Below are 17,079 nucleotides of genomic sequence, written 5' to 3'. Positions count from 1 at the left end.
GAGGGACCAGGCTCAGGTGTGTCTTCTCATTGCTGTCGCTGAAGAAAGGTTTGCCAGATGTTCATCAGGTACACGGATGATCCCAGGATGGACGGAGGGGACCCACGGAGCCCCTGCAAGCCCAGCATTAACCTCAGACGACCTGGAGATGCTGCGGCAGGCCAGCTACATCCACATTTCTTCTTTCCTGAGCTCCCAGGATACCTGCTGCATCCTGGCTGCATTTGGGCAGGTTCTCGGAATGCAAAGCCACAAAGCAGATGCCTAAAGAGCTCCCAGATGCAACAACATCCAGCCCTTCCAGTTACTGAGCACCTACTAAGTGTCCGGCTGGGGGCCAGTGCCCAGAACTGTAACCTGGGACCACAGGCAGGCTCCCCAAGGGGGCCACAGGCCAGGCAGTGGGAGGAAACTTGGCAAAGGAAGGAGGATTTGTGATTGTGGACAGAGAGGTGCTCTGAAGGACTGGATCGGGATGAAGAGACAGATGGGGGTTAGGAGGAGGCAAAGGAGCAGCACCCAGTGGAGGGAAGAGCAGACTGCACGGGAAAGGAGGCATGGCTGAGCCCCCAAGCAAGGGGTCAAGTATGATGGCAGCTGTCCGCGTGGGCCCAGGGCCTAAACACACAGCCCTCCCTGGACAAGCCTCGGCCAGGGCAAGAGGAGAGTCCTACTCAGCATCTGTGCAGAGCTGCCATGTGGGGTCATGGGGTCATGGGTCCCAGGCTACAAGTCAGGTGGCCTGGGAAACCCTAGGAAAATTAACTGAGTATACTAATCGCCACCTAGCACTGTTCATAAATAGGTCTCTAGGGATGCCTGGGTGGCTCAGTGGCTGAGCGTCCGCCTTCAGCTCAGGGTGTGATCCCAGGATCCAGGATCGAGTCCCACATCAGGATCCCCACAGGGAGCCTGCGTCTCCCTCTGCCTGTGTCTCTGCCTCTCTCTCTGTGCATCTCTCATGAATAAATAAAATATTAAAAGAAAAAAAAAGGTCTCTAAATACATCCATGTCAACGGTCTCCAAACACACAGGAAGACATCTTTACTTTTCAGCCATCCTTTCAGGTTTTACATTTTTTATGATATAAATAATACATTTAATACAGTGTTAAGTGCATAATTTATCATTATTTATCAATAAATACCCATGTACGAGAACTACACACTCCAATTTCGTACTCACAGATGGCCCATGTGCAGAAGTAACACACGGAGGAGACCCAGTTACTTGAACTACGGACTTGAAATCAACCTCCATCTGGGCAAGTGAGACCCTAAAAATGCAACTCTGCCCCAACCCCAGTGGTAACATACTTTCTATCCTGCTTTAGGAGTGAGGACACTGAGTCTTAGAAAGGTCAAGAACTTTCTGTCCTTCTCCCTGGATCTGAGGTGCCGGGGACATGGGCTAATTCCTACTTTGCCCTAACACGGGTCCTGGAACTGATACAGTCAGGAACAGGAAGCACATCCACCACAGCTACCCCACAAAGGCGGGTCCAGAGCACGGAAAGGTCTCCTCTCAGGATGGGGTCTCAGAAAAGACTTCCCAGAAGAGCCAGCTCCAACTCAAATCGTGCAGAGCAGACAAGATGGCCAGGGAAGGGTGGGTGGAGCAGAGGGAGGAGCAGTTGCAATGCAGGCCCTGCCTTCCTGGGACCTGGTCAGGCGTCAGAATCTTCGAGCAGCTCAGGTTATGGAAGCTGAGCCAGAAAATGAGGCTGGAGAGGAGGCTCATTGAATGGGTAGGGATGCCTCAGGCAATCTGAACCATCCTGGAGGGGAGGGAGCTCCAAATGCAATGCTCCTTAGTGATGACAGACCTGGGAAAAGGTGGCAGGTCTCTCCAATGTCCGCTTGTCCACCCTGTGTGATGCTGCCCTCATCCTACCTCTGCCAGTATTTTTCTTTCTTTATAACGCTAACCAGTATCTCGAATTCCAACTTTTATCTTTGTTTATTGTCTCTCTCCCAGACCTCTGTGCTCCATGAGATCAACAATGACATCTGGTCCATTCTCGGCATCCCTGCTTCACACAGGGCCGGCACCCAGCAGGCTCCCAACTGCTAAACGACCGAGTGATGAAAAAATCCAAATAACAACCAGTGAGAGGGACCCTTCCTTAGTACCACACACCTACTGCCTCCCCCAAGGGTGTCCTGGGCCTCCAGCCCCCTCACAAGCCCCATCAGAAACAGGCAGGTGTTCCCACGTGATGATGAGCCTCCTGACCCTCCAAGCACTGGAGCTGACAGGTGCCCCTTGGAAAGGAATCTGTAGATCTACCATCAACACAGTGAACACACACCTCAAGTCTAACCATGTCTTAATCAACAGCCCAGGTGGTTCAGTCCTTTCTTAATATTTGTCTTTCCTAATCAGAGGGTTATGAATGATCAATTACACTTAGTGGTTAATTGCCCTTCATAAAGACAGCTTTTGTATTTTTAAATTAGACAGTTAATATATTGTAACTAATAGCATCACCTTGTGCGTTATGGATGGATCTTCATTGATTGGCGCCTGGAATGTGTGATTCGCACCCAAGTTAATGGAGCAGTTGAGCGAAGAAGTGCAGGAGTGTCGGGGGACTAATTATTGCTAATGAATTATGATGTGACCTTCTCAGAACAGTGAACAATCGGTGTGACAGTGAGATGACAGTGCCTCACATCTGCTATTCAGAACGTGACTTCAGATGCTGATGACAAATGAGTAAACACAACTCACTTCGGGACACTTCCGCCACAGGGCGTCCTTTGAAATACTCACCTAAGTTCATAAAACACGTGCTTTAAAGTCAAAGTACTGGTTTTAGGATTAAATCAGTCCCTGAAAAAACTGAATGCGAAAAGTGCGGGAAGTCCCCTCCCTGTGAGTCTGTTCATCCCATCTCGGCCGACTGCACCCCCTTTCTGACCATTTGGGACGAGTCCCAGGTTCTCTCTCTGCTTCTCGTAATCACTGAAAATAATGAAAGTGTGTGTTAGTAACAGAATAAAGCATGATGATGACAATGTTACGTTGAGCCCTGCCTCAGGATCAGCATCTGGGATCTGATGTCATCCAGACCCACGTGGTTTTTTCTGTACAAACATCCCCTGGGCCTGGCGTGCAGGCTGAAGTATGAGCTCAACGAGCAATGAGCCAAGAAATGACAACCACTGTCCCCATTCTACTGCTGACAAAACAGAGGCTCTGAGAGGCAGAGGCCAATAAAGTCACGCGGCTTGTGAGCAGCAGAGCCCACGGCTGTGAACCGACCACACGGTGGCAGCTACAGGGTGGCGTGCCCAGGCCTGCATGGTCCCAATAAGGGAAGTGTCATGTAAGACACAGCAACCCAGGGGCGTGCGTGGAGCACACGTGAGTGTGCTCGGGGGACAAGAGTGTGAGATGACGGGTTGGCACTGAAGGGAAGGCCCTGAATGGCCGGTGCTCTGGGCCGAGTCCTGTCCCCCATCCTGCAGCCCTAAGGAGGTAATGGGGGCTAAGTGAGGTCAGGAGGCTGGGGCTGTGATAGGACAGGATTAGTGTCCTTAGAAGACGCGCCAGAGATCTCTCTCTGCTGCACAGAGGCGGCCACATGAGGACAGCAGCCCCTAGAAACCAGGAAGAGAACTTTCACCAGAAACAGACCCTGCTGGCACTAGATCTTGGGCTTCCCAATAAAGTCTGCTGGAAGCCCCCCCAGCCTGTGGTTTTCTGTTGTGGCAGCATGAACAGACACGACAGCCAGAGAATCAAATCCTCAGCATCTCCCGCCGGGTCTGCTGCCAGATGTCACAGATTTGGCCTTAGGGGCCCTAGACCACAAGGATTCAGAATGTCAGGAAAGCTCCAGCCAGGCACGGCTTCGGGACTTGAGCACAGCCTGCAAGCAAGAGCGGGAGAGCAACTTTCCAGGATCTCAGCATCAGGCTGGGCCCAGCTCCAGGACAGGCTGCTATCCTCACACACCCCAAAACCCAAGAACTCCTGGAACAGGTGTTCTGTTGTGGGGCTCTGATGTCCCCGGATGGGGCTCTGGCCACACTGCCCCTTTGAGACCCCGGGCACCACCTCAGCCTGCTGCCCCCTCCTCCCCAAGAGTCCCACAAGAGTGGGATTTGCCCCCACTTCCTGCAGCCACACCAGATCTTTGAACTGACCTTTACCTCATCCCGGCAGGCCAGGACGAGCCTCTGAGTGACAACGTCGCCTGGTGCAATTATTGTGCATCACATGAACTGGTCCCTTGCAAATCACCTCGGACCTCACACATCTGCTGGCTGTCGGCATCTGCCAGGGGCGCTCACCCGAAAATAATGGAAACCCTCTCATTATGGCTCCATAGCAGGTAGAGCACTAGGGCGATTACTGGACATCCTGACCGACCTTGGCATAGCTCCACAGCCCACTGTCCTCTCTGGCTCACCACAGAGGGGCTGGGAGGGGAGGCCACCCGGGGTGGGGGGCGGCAGGAAGGCTGCCCCAGACAAGGCCCTCCTGACTGTGCCCATCCTCCCTCCTCACTCCAGCCCCGGGGAAGCTGTCACCTTCGTGGGACCCAACAAGGCCTCCGGTCACCCAGAGGCTGCTGACTACAGGCACACCTTAAGTCATCCTTTAAGGCCAGGTTCATGTTTCCCTTCCTCCAGAAGCCCCCCGGACCCCAATCCCCCAGGTGCCCAGGCACAGCCCATCTTCACAGCTCTTGGAGGGTGACAATGCCTTTCTGTGGGAGTCCCTAACTCACCCAAATTGCAGATCTGATGGGCCCACCTGGTAAAGGAACCACATCATTCCGGCTCACAGAGGAGCTCGGGAAGAAAGCCCATGCTCCCAGGTAATCCCCACGCCCCACCCAGGAGGGAGGAGGCCTCGAGCTGAGCAGGTCCTGGATGAGAAGATGAGGCCACCGGCTGGCAGGTTAGACTTGTGACAAATGAAGTTAGTGCCTAGAGGGGACGGGTGACTTCTCTGCCTCAAGAGAAAGCTGAGTGTGCTTTCTTTGGTTTTCTCCTTCCAAGGCTGGTCCCCCGAGAGCTGCATGAGGCCGTCCTAGGCCGCCCTGGGCCAGAGCTCTGGTCTCCAGCTGGGGCCACCACCACCTCTACTTCAGGGGTCAGGAACCCTCTCCCGCATGACAAGTGACCAGGAGGGGGGGACTGAGGGTCACAGAGGGGGAGTCCCCCCCATCCTTGCCTTGGCCTGCTCTGCCCCTGGGGCCACAGCTCAGGAGGTTCTCTGGTGGGGTGGGGGGCATGACTACTAAAAGGGGAACAGCAGCAGATAAACAAAGCTATGCCTCAGTTTCCTTACAGAGAGGAAGTGACATTCACAGCACCTCAGGGGGGTGTTATGAACCAAAACACGGGTGGCAGCGCCTGGACAAGGCCCCCAGCGAACCCCAGTCCCAGCAACCCTGATGGCACCCAGATGTGAGCCTGAGCAGTGCTCTACGGCCGTGCCAGCTGCTGTCTGACTTTAAGATCTCTGGCTGCTTCTCTCATGGAAAGCCACAGGGATTGAAAACACACATTTGGAAGAAGTGAATCCTGCAAAGTACTTATTTGCTCTAAGAACCCAATTTTTTAAAATAGAAGGTCAAACAGGAGCGAGTGGAACAGGAACAGTTTTACAGCAGAAAAACAGTCACTGACGCCTACCAAGAGGCGCCCACACTGATTCAGGGAGGGACCCAGCCTGGCTCCCCAAGTGCCCCAATGATGGGCCTCAGCTGGGGTCAGGGAGCCGCCTCGTGGCTCGAGCAGCCGCAGAAGGGTTTTTGCCCCGTGAGAATAGGTCCGGCTTCCCAGCTGGGGTCCTGCACTTGCACCCTGCAAATGCCTTTGGCCAGGCATCCAGACACCAGACTTTTGGGGTCCCTGAATCCCAGCCATGACATGGGGTAACAGCAGTGCCTGGTCCTCTGCTCTCCAGGTGTGGGCATGCCGTGGGCCATCCCACATGCTGGTGTCACCATTCGACCAGGAACGCCAAGGGGCACCAGTAACAGCTTCTGCCAGTAGCTGGGGCTGGGCCCGCCGCACCTTCCCCTTCCTTCCTACAATCCACCAGGGCAAACCTTTCAGCTAGGCTGACAGCCAGCTGCTCCCCGACCCTAAAGTCCTTCCCCATTCTCCATCTGACATTCTGTGGGCAGCGATGCACATCACTGTGTCGTCAGAGTTCAGGCAAGAAGCAGAGTCCAAAGTCTGGATGGACAGAAGAGAAAGAACAAAGGACAGGGTGACGCACATGGCTGGGCCCTGGCTGGGCCTCTCAGTCCCGACCAGCTGGCTGGTGACCTCAGAGAACAGCGATGAGGTCAAACAGACATTGGGCAGGCTCCAAAGCCAGAGCCATTGCGAAACCCCAGGTGCCTCTTTCCTGTGCCCGTAACCACCTCACCTGCCACCCAACATGTTCTCTCTGACCTGCCTGAGCCTCAGAGCTCAGACCAAAGGGACATGCTGAGTCCACAGACATCAGTTTACTATTTCTTAATAAAGACAACTTAAGGGCAGCCCGGGTAGCTCAGCGGTTTAGCGCTGCCTTCAGCTCAGGTTGTGATCCTGGAGTCGGGGGATCGAGTCCCGTGTCAGGCTCCCTGCATGGGGCCTGCTTCTCCCTCTGCCTGTGTCTCTGCCTCTCTCTGTGTCTCTCATGAATAAATAAATCTTTTAAAAAACTATTTTAATAAAGACAACTTAAAATCAAGTGCAGGGAATCTAGAAACCAGAGGAGAGCTGGGGCAGCATTCAACCAATGGCTCATTTCACAAAGCGGGAGACAGAAACAGAGGGACACAAGGTGCCTAAGGGCATGGGCTGAGGAGTTGTGGCTTCTTGGACCACTCCCCAACCTGGGAGAGTCCGTGGCCAGCCAGTCCTTCCAGAGCACCATCACGGGCTGGTCCGGGCCAGGGGCTGCAGGGGACAGAGGCCAAGGACTCCCGGGGTGAGGTGGCAGAAGGTGGAAGCCCGACTCAGAAGGCAACACACCTGTTGCACCTCTGCCACCTCTGACTCTGTGGCTGAGGCTTCTGACCCGACCCTCTCCAACCTCAGTCTGCCTATCCATAAAATGGGACACTAACAGAAGCTACTTGATTGGGCTGTTGTGAAGACAATAGGCAGAAGCCAGTTCAGAAGCACTTGGCATGTTGCAAATACTCAATAATGCCAGTGAAGACGTGGGTGGGGACAGTGCCAATCACCCCTGTGGCAAGCCCGTGCTGGGGACATCTGGGCCCTTGAGGTGGGCAGTCTGACAGGAAGCCACAGGCTAGTGAACCAGGGCCCAGGAAGGGCAAGGAGGTGAGGGAGCCCAGAGAGCACTGTTAAGAGGGCAGAGGGAGGCTGGGACAAAAATCCAGGGCTGACCATCCTGAAGAACAATCTTCAGGGACAAAGGGAACCCCAACAGCAGCTACCACAGCTCCTGGTGACTGGCTGCCAGTGCCTCCCCAGCCACCCAGTACATCACCCACAGGCTCACAGTGAATTCGCAAGACAATCCGGAAAATGGGTCAATATCCCCATTTACAATGAGGACCTTGGGTTCCGAGGGGATGAGTGCCTCTCCCGGGAGTGGGGCACAGACGAGAACCCCTCATTATGAACTGGCCTCACGAAAATGCACACAAACGTGAATAATACCCTGCGGGCCGAGCTGAGAGATTTTGGGTTGACCAAGTACCAAGTTCAACAGGTGAAAGACTCCGCTTATCAGCAGAAGAACCGCCTCTCCACCAATTTGCTGACCGTTCAGGCCACAAAATGCTCCGTTAGCTCCTAGAGGTGGCACAAGTGAAATGGCAGTGTAAGAGGAAATATCTCACTTGACTTCCCCCCGCTGACACAGGTGGGAAACTGAGGCACAAAAAAAACTATGACACCTGGCTGAGACCACATCACAACCACGGGACAGAGCTGGGACTCAATGCCCAGGGCCTCACCCACAAGAGCTGGCACCCACCCTCTGTTGGGTGATACGAGGAAGCAGCACCCACCCTGGGAGGGCACTGGCCCCGCTCTCCCTCCCCGGGGGGCATCTTTAAGCCAGGCCTCTGAGTCTCTGGTTTCTCCTCCACACGTGGGCAGCATCCTGTCAGCCCCAGGGTCATGGAAATTTGCGGTGGACGCCACTCCAGGCAGGGCTGGGGCCGGGTGTGCCAGCACGGCTTCCCCGCACGTCCTTGGGGTGCTAGAGGCGGGGCGCCTGGGGGGTGCAGTCAGTCAAGCATCTGCCTCCGGGTCAGGTCATGATCTCACGGTCCTGGGATCCAGCCCCACATCCTGGGATCCAGCCCCACATCAGGGGGCTCAGCGGGGGACCTGCTTCTCCTCCCTCTGCTCAGTGGGGCACCTGCTTCTCCTTCTCCCTCTGCTCCTCCCCTGCTTGTGCTCTCTCTCTCTCTCCCTCTCATAAAAAGAAATGAAATCTTTAAAAAATAAACTGTTAAGCTGTCCACTGGCGGGGGCTTCAATATCGTCACTCATCAAAACACTTTGATCATTTCCCTGACTGGCTTCATCGTGGATTATGGACTTGAACAGAGACAATATACACTTGTTGAACTTTGACCTTTTGTTTAATGGGGGGGTCTACCTTGGATTCATTTGGGGGGTAAATGTTCCAAGGCTACATAAGAGTTGGAAAGTCCTGGCTCGGGATCTGCAGGGACTCAGCCTCCTGTGACCTGGGAGCACCAGGGAGAGGAGGCGGGAGTGCGGGGCAGGGGGCGAGGAGGGTGTGATGTCAGGAGAGGGTCTTCCAGGCACTGGGTCTTCAAGTCCTCTGTGCTTCGGGGTAGGAACAGAGAGGAAGGGGTGTGGGAGGAACCACAGGGTCACCCTAGAGGAATGCGTCAGTCAGCGCTGGTGACAAAGGTTTGGACTTCTTGCTCCGTACCTTCCAGGACTAGTGGGACTGTTTACGAGGAGGGAGCCACCCACGAAATGGCAGCAGGAAGTGGCAGGGTGGTCTCGTCAAAGCACCTTGTCCCAGGTCTGGGCTGAGTCAGGAAAGCTCCTGTTGGCTCAAACAAGCTCAACCAAGTGGCCACCCCGTCCTATATCCCCAAGGGACCTCCTCTGGCAGGTGCTGGGCCCCAAGCGGGAGGATGGGACGAGGCAGCACAGGTGAGGCTCCCGCTGTCTGTCGTCGTCGTCGGTCCCTCGCAGTTGTTACTATTGCCACCCCTAGGGCCAGATGCAGCCGGGCGGCCCAGAGTGGAGAAGGGGAGGCCGGAGGAGGGGTCAGTCCTGAGATCTGCAGGCTGGTGACTTCAGACGCCGTTCCCCTGGCCCCGTCCCTCCCTGCGCCAAAACTGCTGGGAGGGGCCTCGCTGGGAACAGGGTCCCAGGGCTTCCGGTGCACCCTGGGGCTTGAGAGGCCCCACCTGGAAGGATGGCTTGTGGGACTGGCGGTCCTGGGTGGGAATTGCTTTATGAAGCGGCCCTGGGCCGAGGTGGGCTTCCTTCCGCCGGCCACAAAAAGGCGGCGAGCGGGGCTCAGCAGCTGTGCTTTAGTGGCCTGAGACAGGACGCAGTAAATGCCCACCTGCCTTTCACATGCAGATGCCTCCGGGGCTCTCCTTTGTGCCGGTCAGCCCCTGCTGTGCCCAGCCCTGCCTCCGAATGGCTCCCCTCCGAGAGCCCAAATGCCCAAGAATGGGCTCCAATAAAGGGCCTGTTGGGGGCACCCCGGGCTGGTTACAGATGTCCCATTACCACGCCCGCCCACAAATCCTAGAGCCGTCAGAGAGCTCGCAGCACCGTTCCCAGCAGCTCCAGGAAGGGGCCTGTGTGGCCCTCTGAAGCCTGGGCCTTCGGTTCCATCTGGGACACTCTGGCCAGGTGACATGTCCAGATCCCAACGCACAGAAGCAGCCGATCTGCAAGGCTGTGCTTCCCCACTCCTCAGCTCCCTGTGGATCACACAGATCTCCCAACTGGGCCCTCGGCTTCACCGGGCAGGGACTTCCATCTGCCTCGTGTCCCGGCAGTTTAGAAGGGCCCAGTGAATACCTGTGGGGTGGGAATGACTGAAGGAGCAAACGCATGTACTGAGAAGCAGGGTGGTGCTGGGAGGGCCATGGAGGCCTTGCAGTTGCACAGACCTGGGGCTGACCTGGCCCAGCCACCTTTCCCACTTCTGCTGGTTCCTGAATCTCTGCGCCTCACTTTGAAAGGGGCCCAAAATCCCACCTCAGGGCTGGTTGTGAAGGTAGCTTTGCAGTCAAGCACCAGCCCAGGATGTGACAGGCCTCCTTCAATCACTGGTGACCGCTATGACGGTGGTCCACGATGTTCTGTAAGGCAGAGTTTATCCTCCGCATATGCTCTATGTCCCCCAGATGGTGGGAACCTTTCAGAAAAATCTGAGGACACGTGTCACTGCAGAAAGTCCAGGAAGGAAAGTAGTGAGCTGCCCCCTCCAGGGTTCCCAGGATGGAAGGTACTGCTGGGAGCCTATGGTGCTGGGGAGCTGCCAGGGGGTGAAAAGCCCCCCAGGACCTCGTCCCCTCCCCATGATGCCTGTCCCTCTGCAGCCGATGTCACCCCTGGGACTTCCCTGGAGCTCCCTTGGATAATCAAAGCGAGCCTCACATATCAAGGAGGCCACAGAATGCAGGGTGTAAAGAAATCACCCTTGGGGCTATGGACACTATCCTTGGCAGGTAGCACCTGTTCCATAAAAGGTTCCTGGGAGAGCCCATGCTTGGTGTGGCCGCTACAAAACAGGGGCATCCTGCATGTGTGAAACATCCCCATGGAAACTCCAAAAGCAGTGGGAAACTCCTGGTACCACACTCACTACCACGGCGCATCTGGGCGCTGGACCTCGTGCGTGCCCAGACCACCCACAAGGAGGGCCCGAGTGTGATCAGTGGGTCACTGGAGGCAGGGCAGAGGAGCTGAAGAGAAGAGGATGGCCAGGGAGCCAGAGCGCACGGTGCTGTGGGTGAGCCTGGGTTCAGGGGGTGCTGGCCACCAAGGGGCTCATCGGCGAAAACCCTACCCACGAGTCTATGCAACTAGGAGCACCAAGGGGCTCATCAGTGAAAACCCTACCCACGAGCCTACGTAACTACGCAACTAATACTAGGCGGGTGCAGGAGTGGGTGAACAAAGGGCCACAAAGCTCACTTGAGAAGGCCCTAGTAGGGGGACCCCTGGGTGACTCGGGGGTTTAGCACCTGCCTTTGGCCCAGGGCACGATCCTGGAGTCCCAAGATCGAGTCCCACATCAGGCTCCCGGCATGGAGCCTCCTTCTCCCTCCTCCTGTGTCTCTGCCCCTCTCTCTCTCTCTCTCTCTCTCATGAATAAATAAATAAATAAATCCTTAAAAAAAAAAAAGATGGGCAGCCCGGGTGGCTCAGCAGTTTGGGGCCGTCTTCAGCCCGGGGCGTGATCCTGGAGACCCTGGATCGAGTCCCATGTCAGGCTCCCTGCACGGAGCCTGCTTCTCCCTCTGTCTGTGTCTCTGCCTCTCTCTCTCTCTGTCTCTCATGAATAAATAAAATCTTTAAAAAGACAGAGAGAGAGAGAGAGAGAGAGAGAGAGAGAGAGAGAGAGAGAGAGGGCCCTAGTAGACCAGGGGAGGCCGGGGACTTGGTCCTGTGGCGTGGGAACCCGGGAGGTTTTGGAGGGACGAGACCATTAGGTCTCCAGGTCCCTGGACAGCACAATGATAAAATCTCCCAGGATAAGGAGCACCCTCACCAAAAATAATACCACCTGCTCTAGGGAAGGAAACCCCCCTCTCAGCCACAAAACAGGCTCTGATGTATTTTAAGACTGTTAGTATACAGCTGTTAGACTTACACAATATAGCTGCTACCAGAGACATCCCAGCTACAAAAATCAGCCTGAGATAAACAAAATCAAAAGAAAACCCTCCTGGCGATCAGTGGGAAGGTGCCAGCGCAGAACCCACACAGGTTAGCAGGCCAGGGACCCCTCCTTACCGCCACCCTAGGATCTGTGCCTGCATTGGTTGGCAGGTCTATGTCAGGGTGGGAGCATTCCTCAGGTTGGCCTGTTGGAAGCCCTGACCTTTCTCAATACCCAGTCCTCCCACAAAGGACTCGAAGTATGGCTCTGGCACAGCTGTCGGGAGTCAGGCAGATTTGGGTCGCCGGAGTCCCTGGGCCATCCCAGCTGAGGCCCTGGCAAGCCCTGAGCTGCACCGGCTTCAGCTGATAAAGTGGAACCACAGCCCCTCCCCAGCCCAGACTGTCAGGGGCCACACAAGGTAGTGAGAGGAAAGCGTGAACACCTAGCACAGAACAGGCACCCTCTGAGAGCAGCCTCGCCCAGAAAATACAGGCAATATAGTCAATGATACTGTAACAACATTGTTTGGTGATTGGTGGTGACTACGCCCATCCCGGTGAGCACTGAGTAATATTCAGAACTGCTGAATCAATATGTTGTCTACCTGAGACCAATAAAACATTGTATGTTAATTATATTTTAATAAAAGAATTCCAGGGGATCCCTGGGTGGCTCAGTGGTTGAGCACCTGCCTTCAGCCCAGGGCGTGATCCTGGAGACCCGGGATCGAGTCCCATGTCGGGCTCCCTGCATGGAGCCTGCTTCTCCCTCTGCCTGTGTCTCTGCCTCTCTCTCTCTCTGTCTCTCATGAATAAATAAATAAAGTCTTTAAAAAAAAAAGAATTCCATAACTTTAATAAATGTATGTATACATGTTGTGCTGTCATGGGGTCTATCATGCACTGAGCACTCAGCCAAAAACTTCAAATACATCACGAGCCATCAGAGCACCTGCCCTGCACCCCCTCTCCACTCCTCTCTATCCTTTCAGGTGCTCTAACCCTACACTAGGAGTCATTCTTTATTCCATCTCTCTGGCCCCCACAATACTCACTGTATCAGTAGGCGGTCCTGGTCCTACTTCCAAAACACCTCTTTCATTCACTCCTTTCTTGCCACCCCCCTGGTCCACATCCCACCATCTCTCTCTGGACCATACAATGGTCTCCTATCTGGTTCCCCTGCCTCTTTTCTTGAGCCCTGCCACCTACTACACTGCCAGGCCATTCCCCATTTTGCAACCAGAGTGATCTTAAAATATTTGTAAATTTTTTTTTTTTTGGTGCAGTACCTTTTTTCCAGCTTTAATGACATATAATTAACAAAATACCTGTAATTCAAATTTACAAATAGGAGATACATTCATGTGGTCCAAAAACGTTAAAAAAAAAAAAAGGTTAATACACAAAGCTGTACAATGAAGAAGCAACCACCCAGCGCCCTCCAATTGTCCGCCCCCTTGCTCTTCAAATAGTGAAACTCTTCTCTCGGTTTCTTTACGCAAACACAGCAGCAGGAACACATCACTGCATTACTGCCTTTTTTCATCCAAAAGACAGACACTGCCCAGCCCATTCTGTGCTTTGCTGTCTTCACTGACAATACGTCTATACGACAGGCACACACTCATTCCTATTTATGCCACATGGTATTCCACTGCATAGATGGGTGGGCCATGACATTTCCCTATTGGTGGATATTTGACCTGTTTCCAGTGTTTTCCTATTTCAAAAATTATTGTCACGAATGACCTCGCACTGATGTCCTTTTCTCATGTATGAGGCAGGGCAATTTCCAGAAGTGGAACTGGTAACAGATAATGCCAAATGTATCTTCCACAAGACAGGCTCCGTTTCCACAAACTCTCACCAAGAGAACCTATGCCCAAAGTTGTGCGTTTTTGCCAAGTTTCTCATATTGAAGAAAAATGGCACATCGGCATAGTTTCAATTTGCATTTCTCTTATCTAAGTAAGGCTGAGCATCTTTCACATGCTTAGGGGTCACACTTATTTATTCTTCCTTATGAACTGTTTATATCTTGCGTGCATTTTTCTATTAGGTTGTTAATTTTTTTTTTTTTTTTTTTTTGCTGTTGACTTCTAGATTTAAGGGCATAATTATAAAGGTCCTCTACTCCAAGATTTCAAAGAAAATCTCTCCTGTTTTCATTTGATACTTACACAGTTTCACTTTTTACATTTCAAGTTCCTTAAAACAAAAATCAGACCACACCGCTTTCCTGCCTAAGATCTTCAGTGACTTCCCAGGGCACTGAGGATAAAATCAGGCACCTCTCCATGACAAGTCCCTGCTACGGCTATGCTCCCCGTCTCCAGTTCTGTGAACATGAATGTGCCAAGCCCTCTTCTGCCGCAGGCCTTTGCAGTTGCTGTTCCCTCTACCTGGAATGTACTTCCTCTGTCCCTTGGCCCAGATGGCCCTTCTTACCCTTCAGTCCAATGCCTTCTCCTCAGAGCAGTCCAGCCTCTCCTCTGTCACCGTCCAGCCAACCTTATGTTTACTTGTCTGCATCCAAGTTTACTGTCCATTTCCGCCTCAGACATGAGCCCCATGAAGACGTGTCTGCCTCAGTCACAGCCCTAAGACTGTGGTCTCGTGCTCCCCCTTACTAGGTCCAGTTAACCCTCAAACACAGTCTTGTTCATGACAGAGCTTCTGTGAGGCCCTTGGGACACCAAGGCAAAGGGCAGGACTTAAACCTGGACTTTAGGAAATGAAGCTCCCAGGGCCATCGGGAGTCTCCCAGGTCTGAGCTGCCCTTCACATGCTCTCCTGGAGGCTTTGTCTCCATTTTCTGACTTCCTGGCTTCTCAAACACCTCCTGCTTCGTGACACAGGACAGTTTAGCTCCTGTACAGACCAGTGGGGTGGGCTCTCAGAGAAGGACCAAGACGCTCACCTAAGTGCCATCTAAGGCAGCCTGGGTGGCTCAGCGGTTTAGCGCCGCCTTCAGCCCAGGGCGTGATCCTGGAGTCCTGGGATCGAGTCCCACGTCGGGCTCCCTGCATGGAGCCTGCTTCTCCCTCTGCCTGTGTCTCTGCCTCTCGTGTGTGTGTGTCTCGTGAATGAATAAATAAAATCTTAAAAAAAAAAAAGAAAGAAAAGAAACGAAACTGAGGTTCAAGGACATGGCATGCTTTGCTGATAATCCCCAGCTCTGGAGCTGAGACTGGTCCCTGGGCAGTGGTGTGCTGGCAAATGTCAAAGACCCGGCTCGCTGGCACAGAGAGGGCTTTGGGCAGGTCCTGGTTGCGTTTGCTGGTTGGTTTCCATGGTGTAAATACTTCCACCATCGCTGATTTCAGGCTATGGGCATGGCACTGAATGCAGAGTCGGGAAGAGATGTGTCCCACCGGCTCTGGAGAAAAGCTGGAATCAGCTTTTGTGTCTCTCATGAATAAATAAATAAAATCTTAAAAAAAAAAAAGTGCTATCTATAGGTAGGTAAACTGAGTCCTAGTGAGGTCAGGCCATGAACCCAGGGCCCTCCAACAAGTGAGTTTGGGAAGCCAAGTCCTGGGCAATTAGCCCTTCCTGGGCTGCCCCTCAAAATCATGGCAGCACTGGCCTGTCCTGCCAATGGCAACTACAAAGCGGAGGGTCCGGTGGTGCCAACCGTCCGTGGTGGTCCTTGTGCGGTCTTCTGTGAGCAAGATGCCCTCCTCCTCCTCTCCCTCCCCAAAACAATTGATGCCAGCACATACGTGATTGAAGGTTCTCTATGAACTACATCAACAAAAGCAAAAAACAGGTGGAATCTGGTATCTTTTATTCAACCTAATACATTCAAATCATTATCACTCCAACACGTCATCCCTAAAAAGCAACACAAGGAGCTCTTTACGTTTCTGCCACCAAGTCTTGGAAAGCGGCGTGGACTTTGCCCTCAGAGCACATCCCAACCCAGCCCGGCCCCATCCCGAGCGCTCAGCAGCCGCAGGACGCCAGGGGCGGCCCGGGCGACAGCGCAGCTCGCACCCGCACAGGCTCTGCGTTGCGCGGGGCGCGGGGTGCGGGGTGCAGGCTGCGCGGCGCCGCGGCGGGGTCCGGCCCAAGGGGGTTCTCAGGGCCCGCGGCGGGGGCGGGGCCAAGCCGAGGCCACGCCCCCGACACGCCCCCGGTAGCGGCCGGAAGCCGTGGGCGGGGGGACCCCGCGGAGCTCCGAGCCTCGCACCCCCCGCGGCCCACTCACCTCGCCACCGCCTCCACGGAGCCAGGGATCGGCGAGCCGCCGTCCTCACCGCCATCGTACAGCACGCCCGAGATGTCGAGCAGCACCCCGCGCACGCCTGCCAACCGCTCGCCCCACGCGGCCATCGCGCTCCGCCGTCGCCGCGGACTCCGCGTCCCAACCCGCGGCGGGGAACGGCGGCCCGGCTCGGCGCGCAAGGGCGCCTGGGAAATGTAGTCCTGGGCTGGGCTGGCCGGCGGGGCGGGGCCAGGCCAGCGGGGCCGGCGGGGCGGGGCCAACGGGACCAGCGGGGAGAGGCCAGCCGCACCAGCGGGACTCCCCGGGTGTCGCCAGCCCCACTCCCGGGTCACACGCCCCCGAAATGGGAGCCGTCTCCCCAGGAGAGCTCAGTGGACAAAAGGCAGGAAAAGCCAAGACAAAAAGCAAGCAAAAAAACCCAACAGTCAACCTCCCTAAAAACCAGAGCAAGGCCAATCGAGACAAGGAGGCACCTGGAAAAGTAGCAAAAATCAAAGACACCAGCGCTGCATTGGTGTCCTCATCCTTTGAAGAGTGTGACAGCCCTAAAAGCAGTGGAGGTAGTTGCACCGACTGGCTGGATGATGGCGCGCCTGGGAAGTGATGCTAAGGAAGTGATTGGAAAGACGGTGAGCGCACCGTCAGCTATCAAGCCAGCTCAAGCTGCAAGAGTCCATGTGCAAGCAAGTACGACATGGCTATAGAAAGAAACATTATGCCGTCAAAAATGAAGACGAGGCAACGACATGGAAAATGCACGTGTTATATGAGAAAACGGACTACGAAACTGCAGTGTGGACTTCAGCTCTGCAAAATTAAGGATTCAAAGGAATAGGGCTGGAAACAAAATGGGAAAGTTAAAAAAAAATGGTAAAGTTGCAAAGTGTTAGGCCAGTGACCTTACGGATGAATTGTTACATTCCAATTACCATTAACTAATTTTTGCGTTAAATAAAAATTGAAAAGGGGAAGTTTCCTTGACTACCCCTCTGACCCTTCCAGGTATTTAG

The 17,079-nt window shown here is 54.3% G+C and overlaps 1 protein-coding gene across 1 annotated transcript in view; it reads right to left on the bottom strand.

Moving 5' to 3' along the window:
* The window catches only part of LHPP (phospholysine phosphohistidine inorganic pyrophosphate phosphatase), a 128,686-nt gene extending 112,448 nt beyond the window's left edge, over positions 1–16,238 (bottom strand). Inside the window, exon 1 of the mRNA XM_055300583.1 lies at positions 16,052–16,238. Within this exon, the coding sequence (XP_055156558.1) occupies positions 16,052–16,176 (125 nt within the window). The 5' untranslated portion in view covers positions 16,177–16,238. The remainder of the gene's footprint in view (positions 1–16,051) is intronic.
* Positions 16,239–17,079: the final 841 nt, after the last annotated feature.

Source organism: Nyctereutes procyonoides, unplaced genomic scaffold (assembly GCF_905146905.1).
Source record: "Nyctereutes procyonoides isolate TBG_1078 unplaced genomic scaffold, NYPRO_anot_genome, whole genome shotgun sequence".
NCBI lineage: Eukaryota > Metazoa > Chordata > Mammalia > Carnivora > Canidae > Nyctereutes > Nyctereutes procyonoides.
The sequence above is the reverse complement of the archived record's forward strand: the minus strand, read 5'-3'. Positions and strand labels throughout refer to the sequence as shown.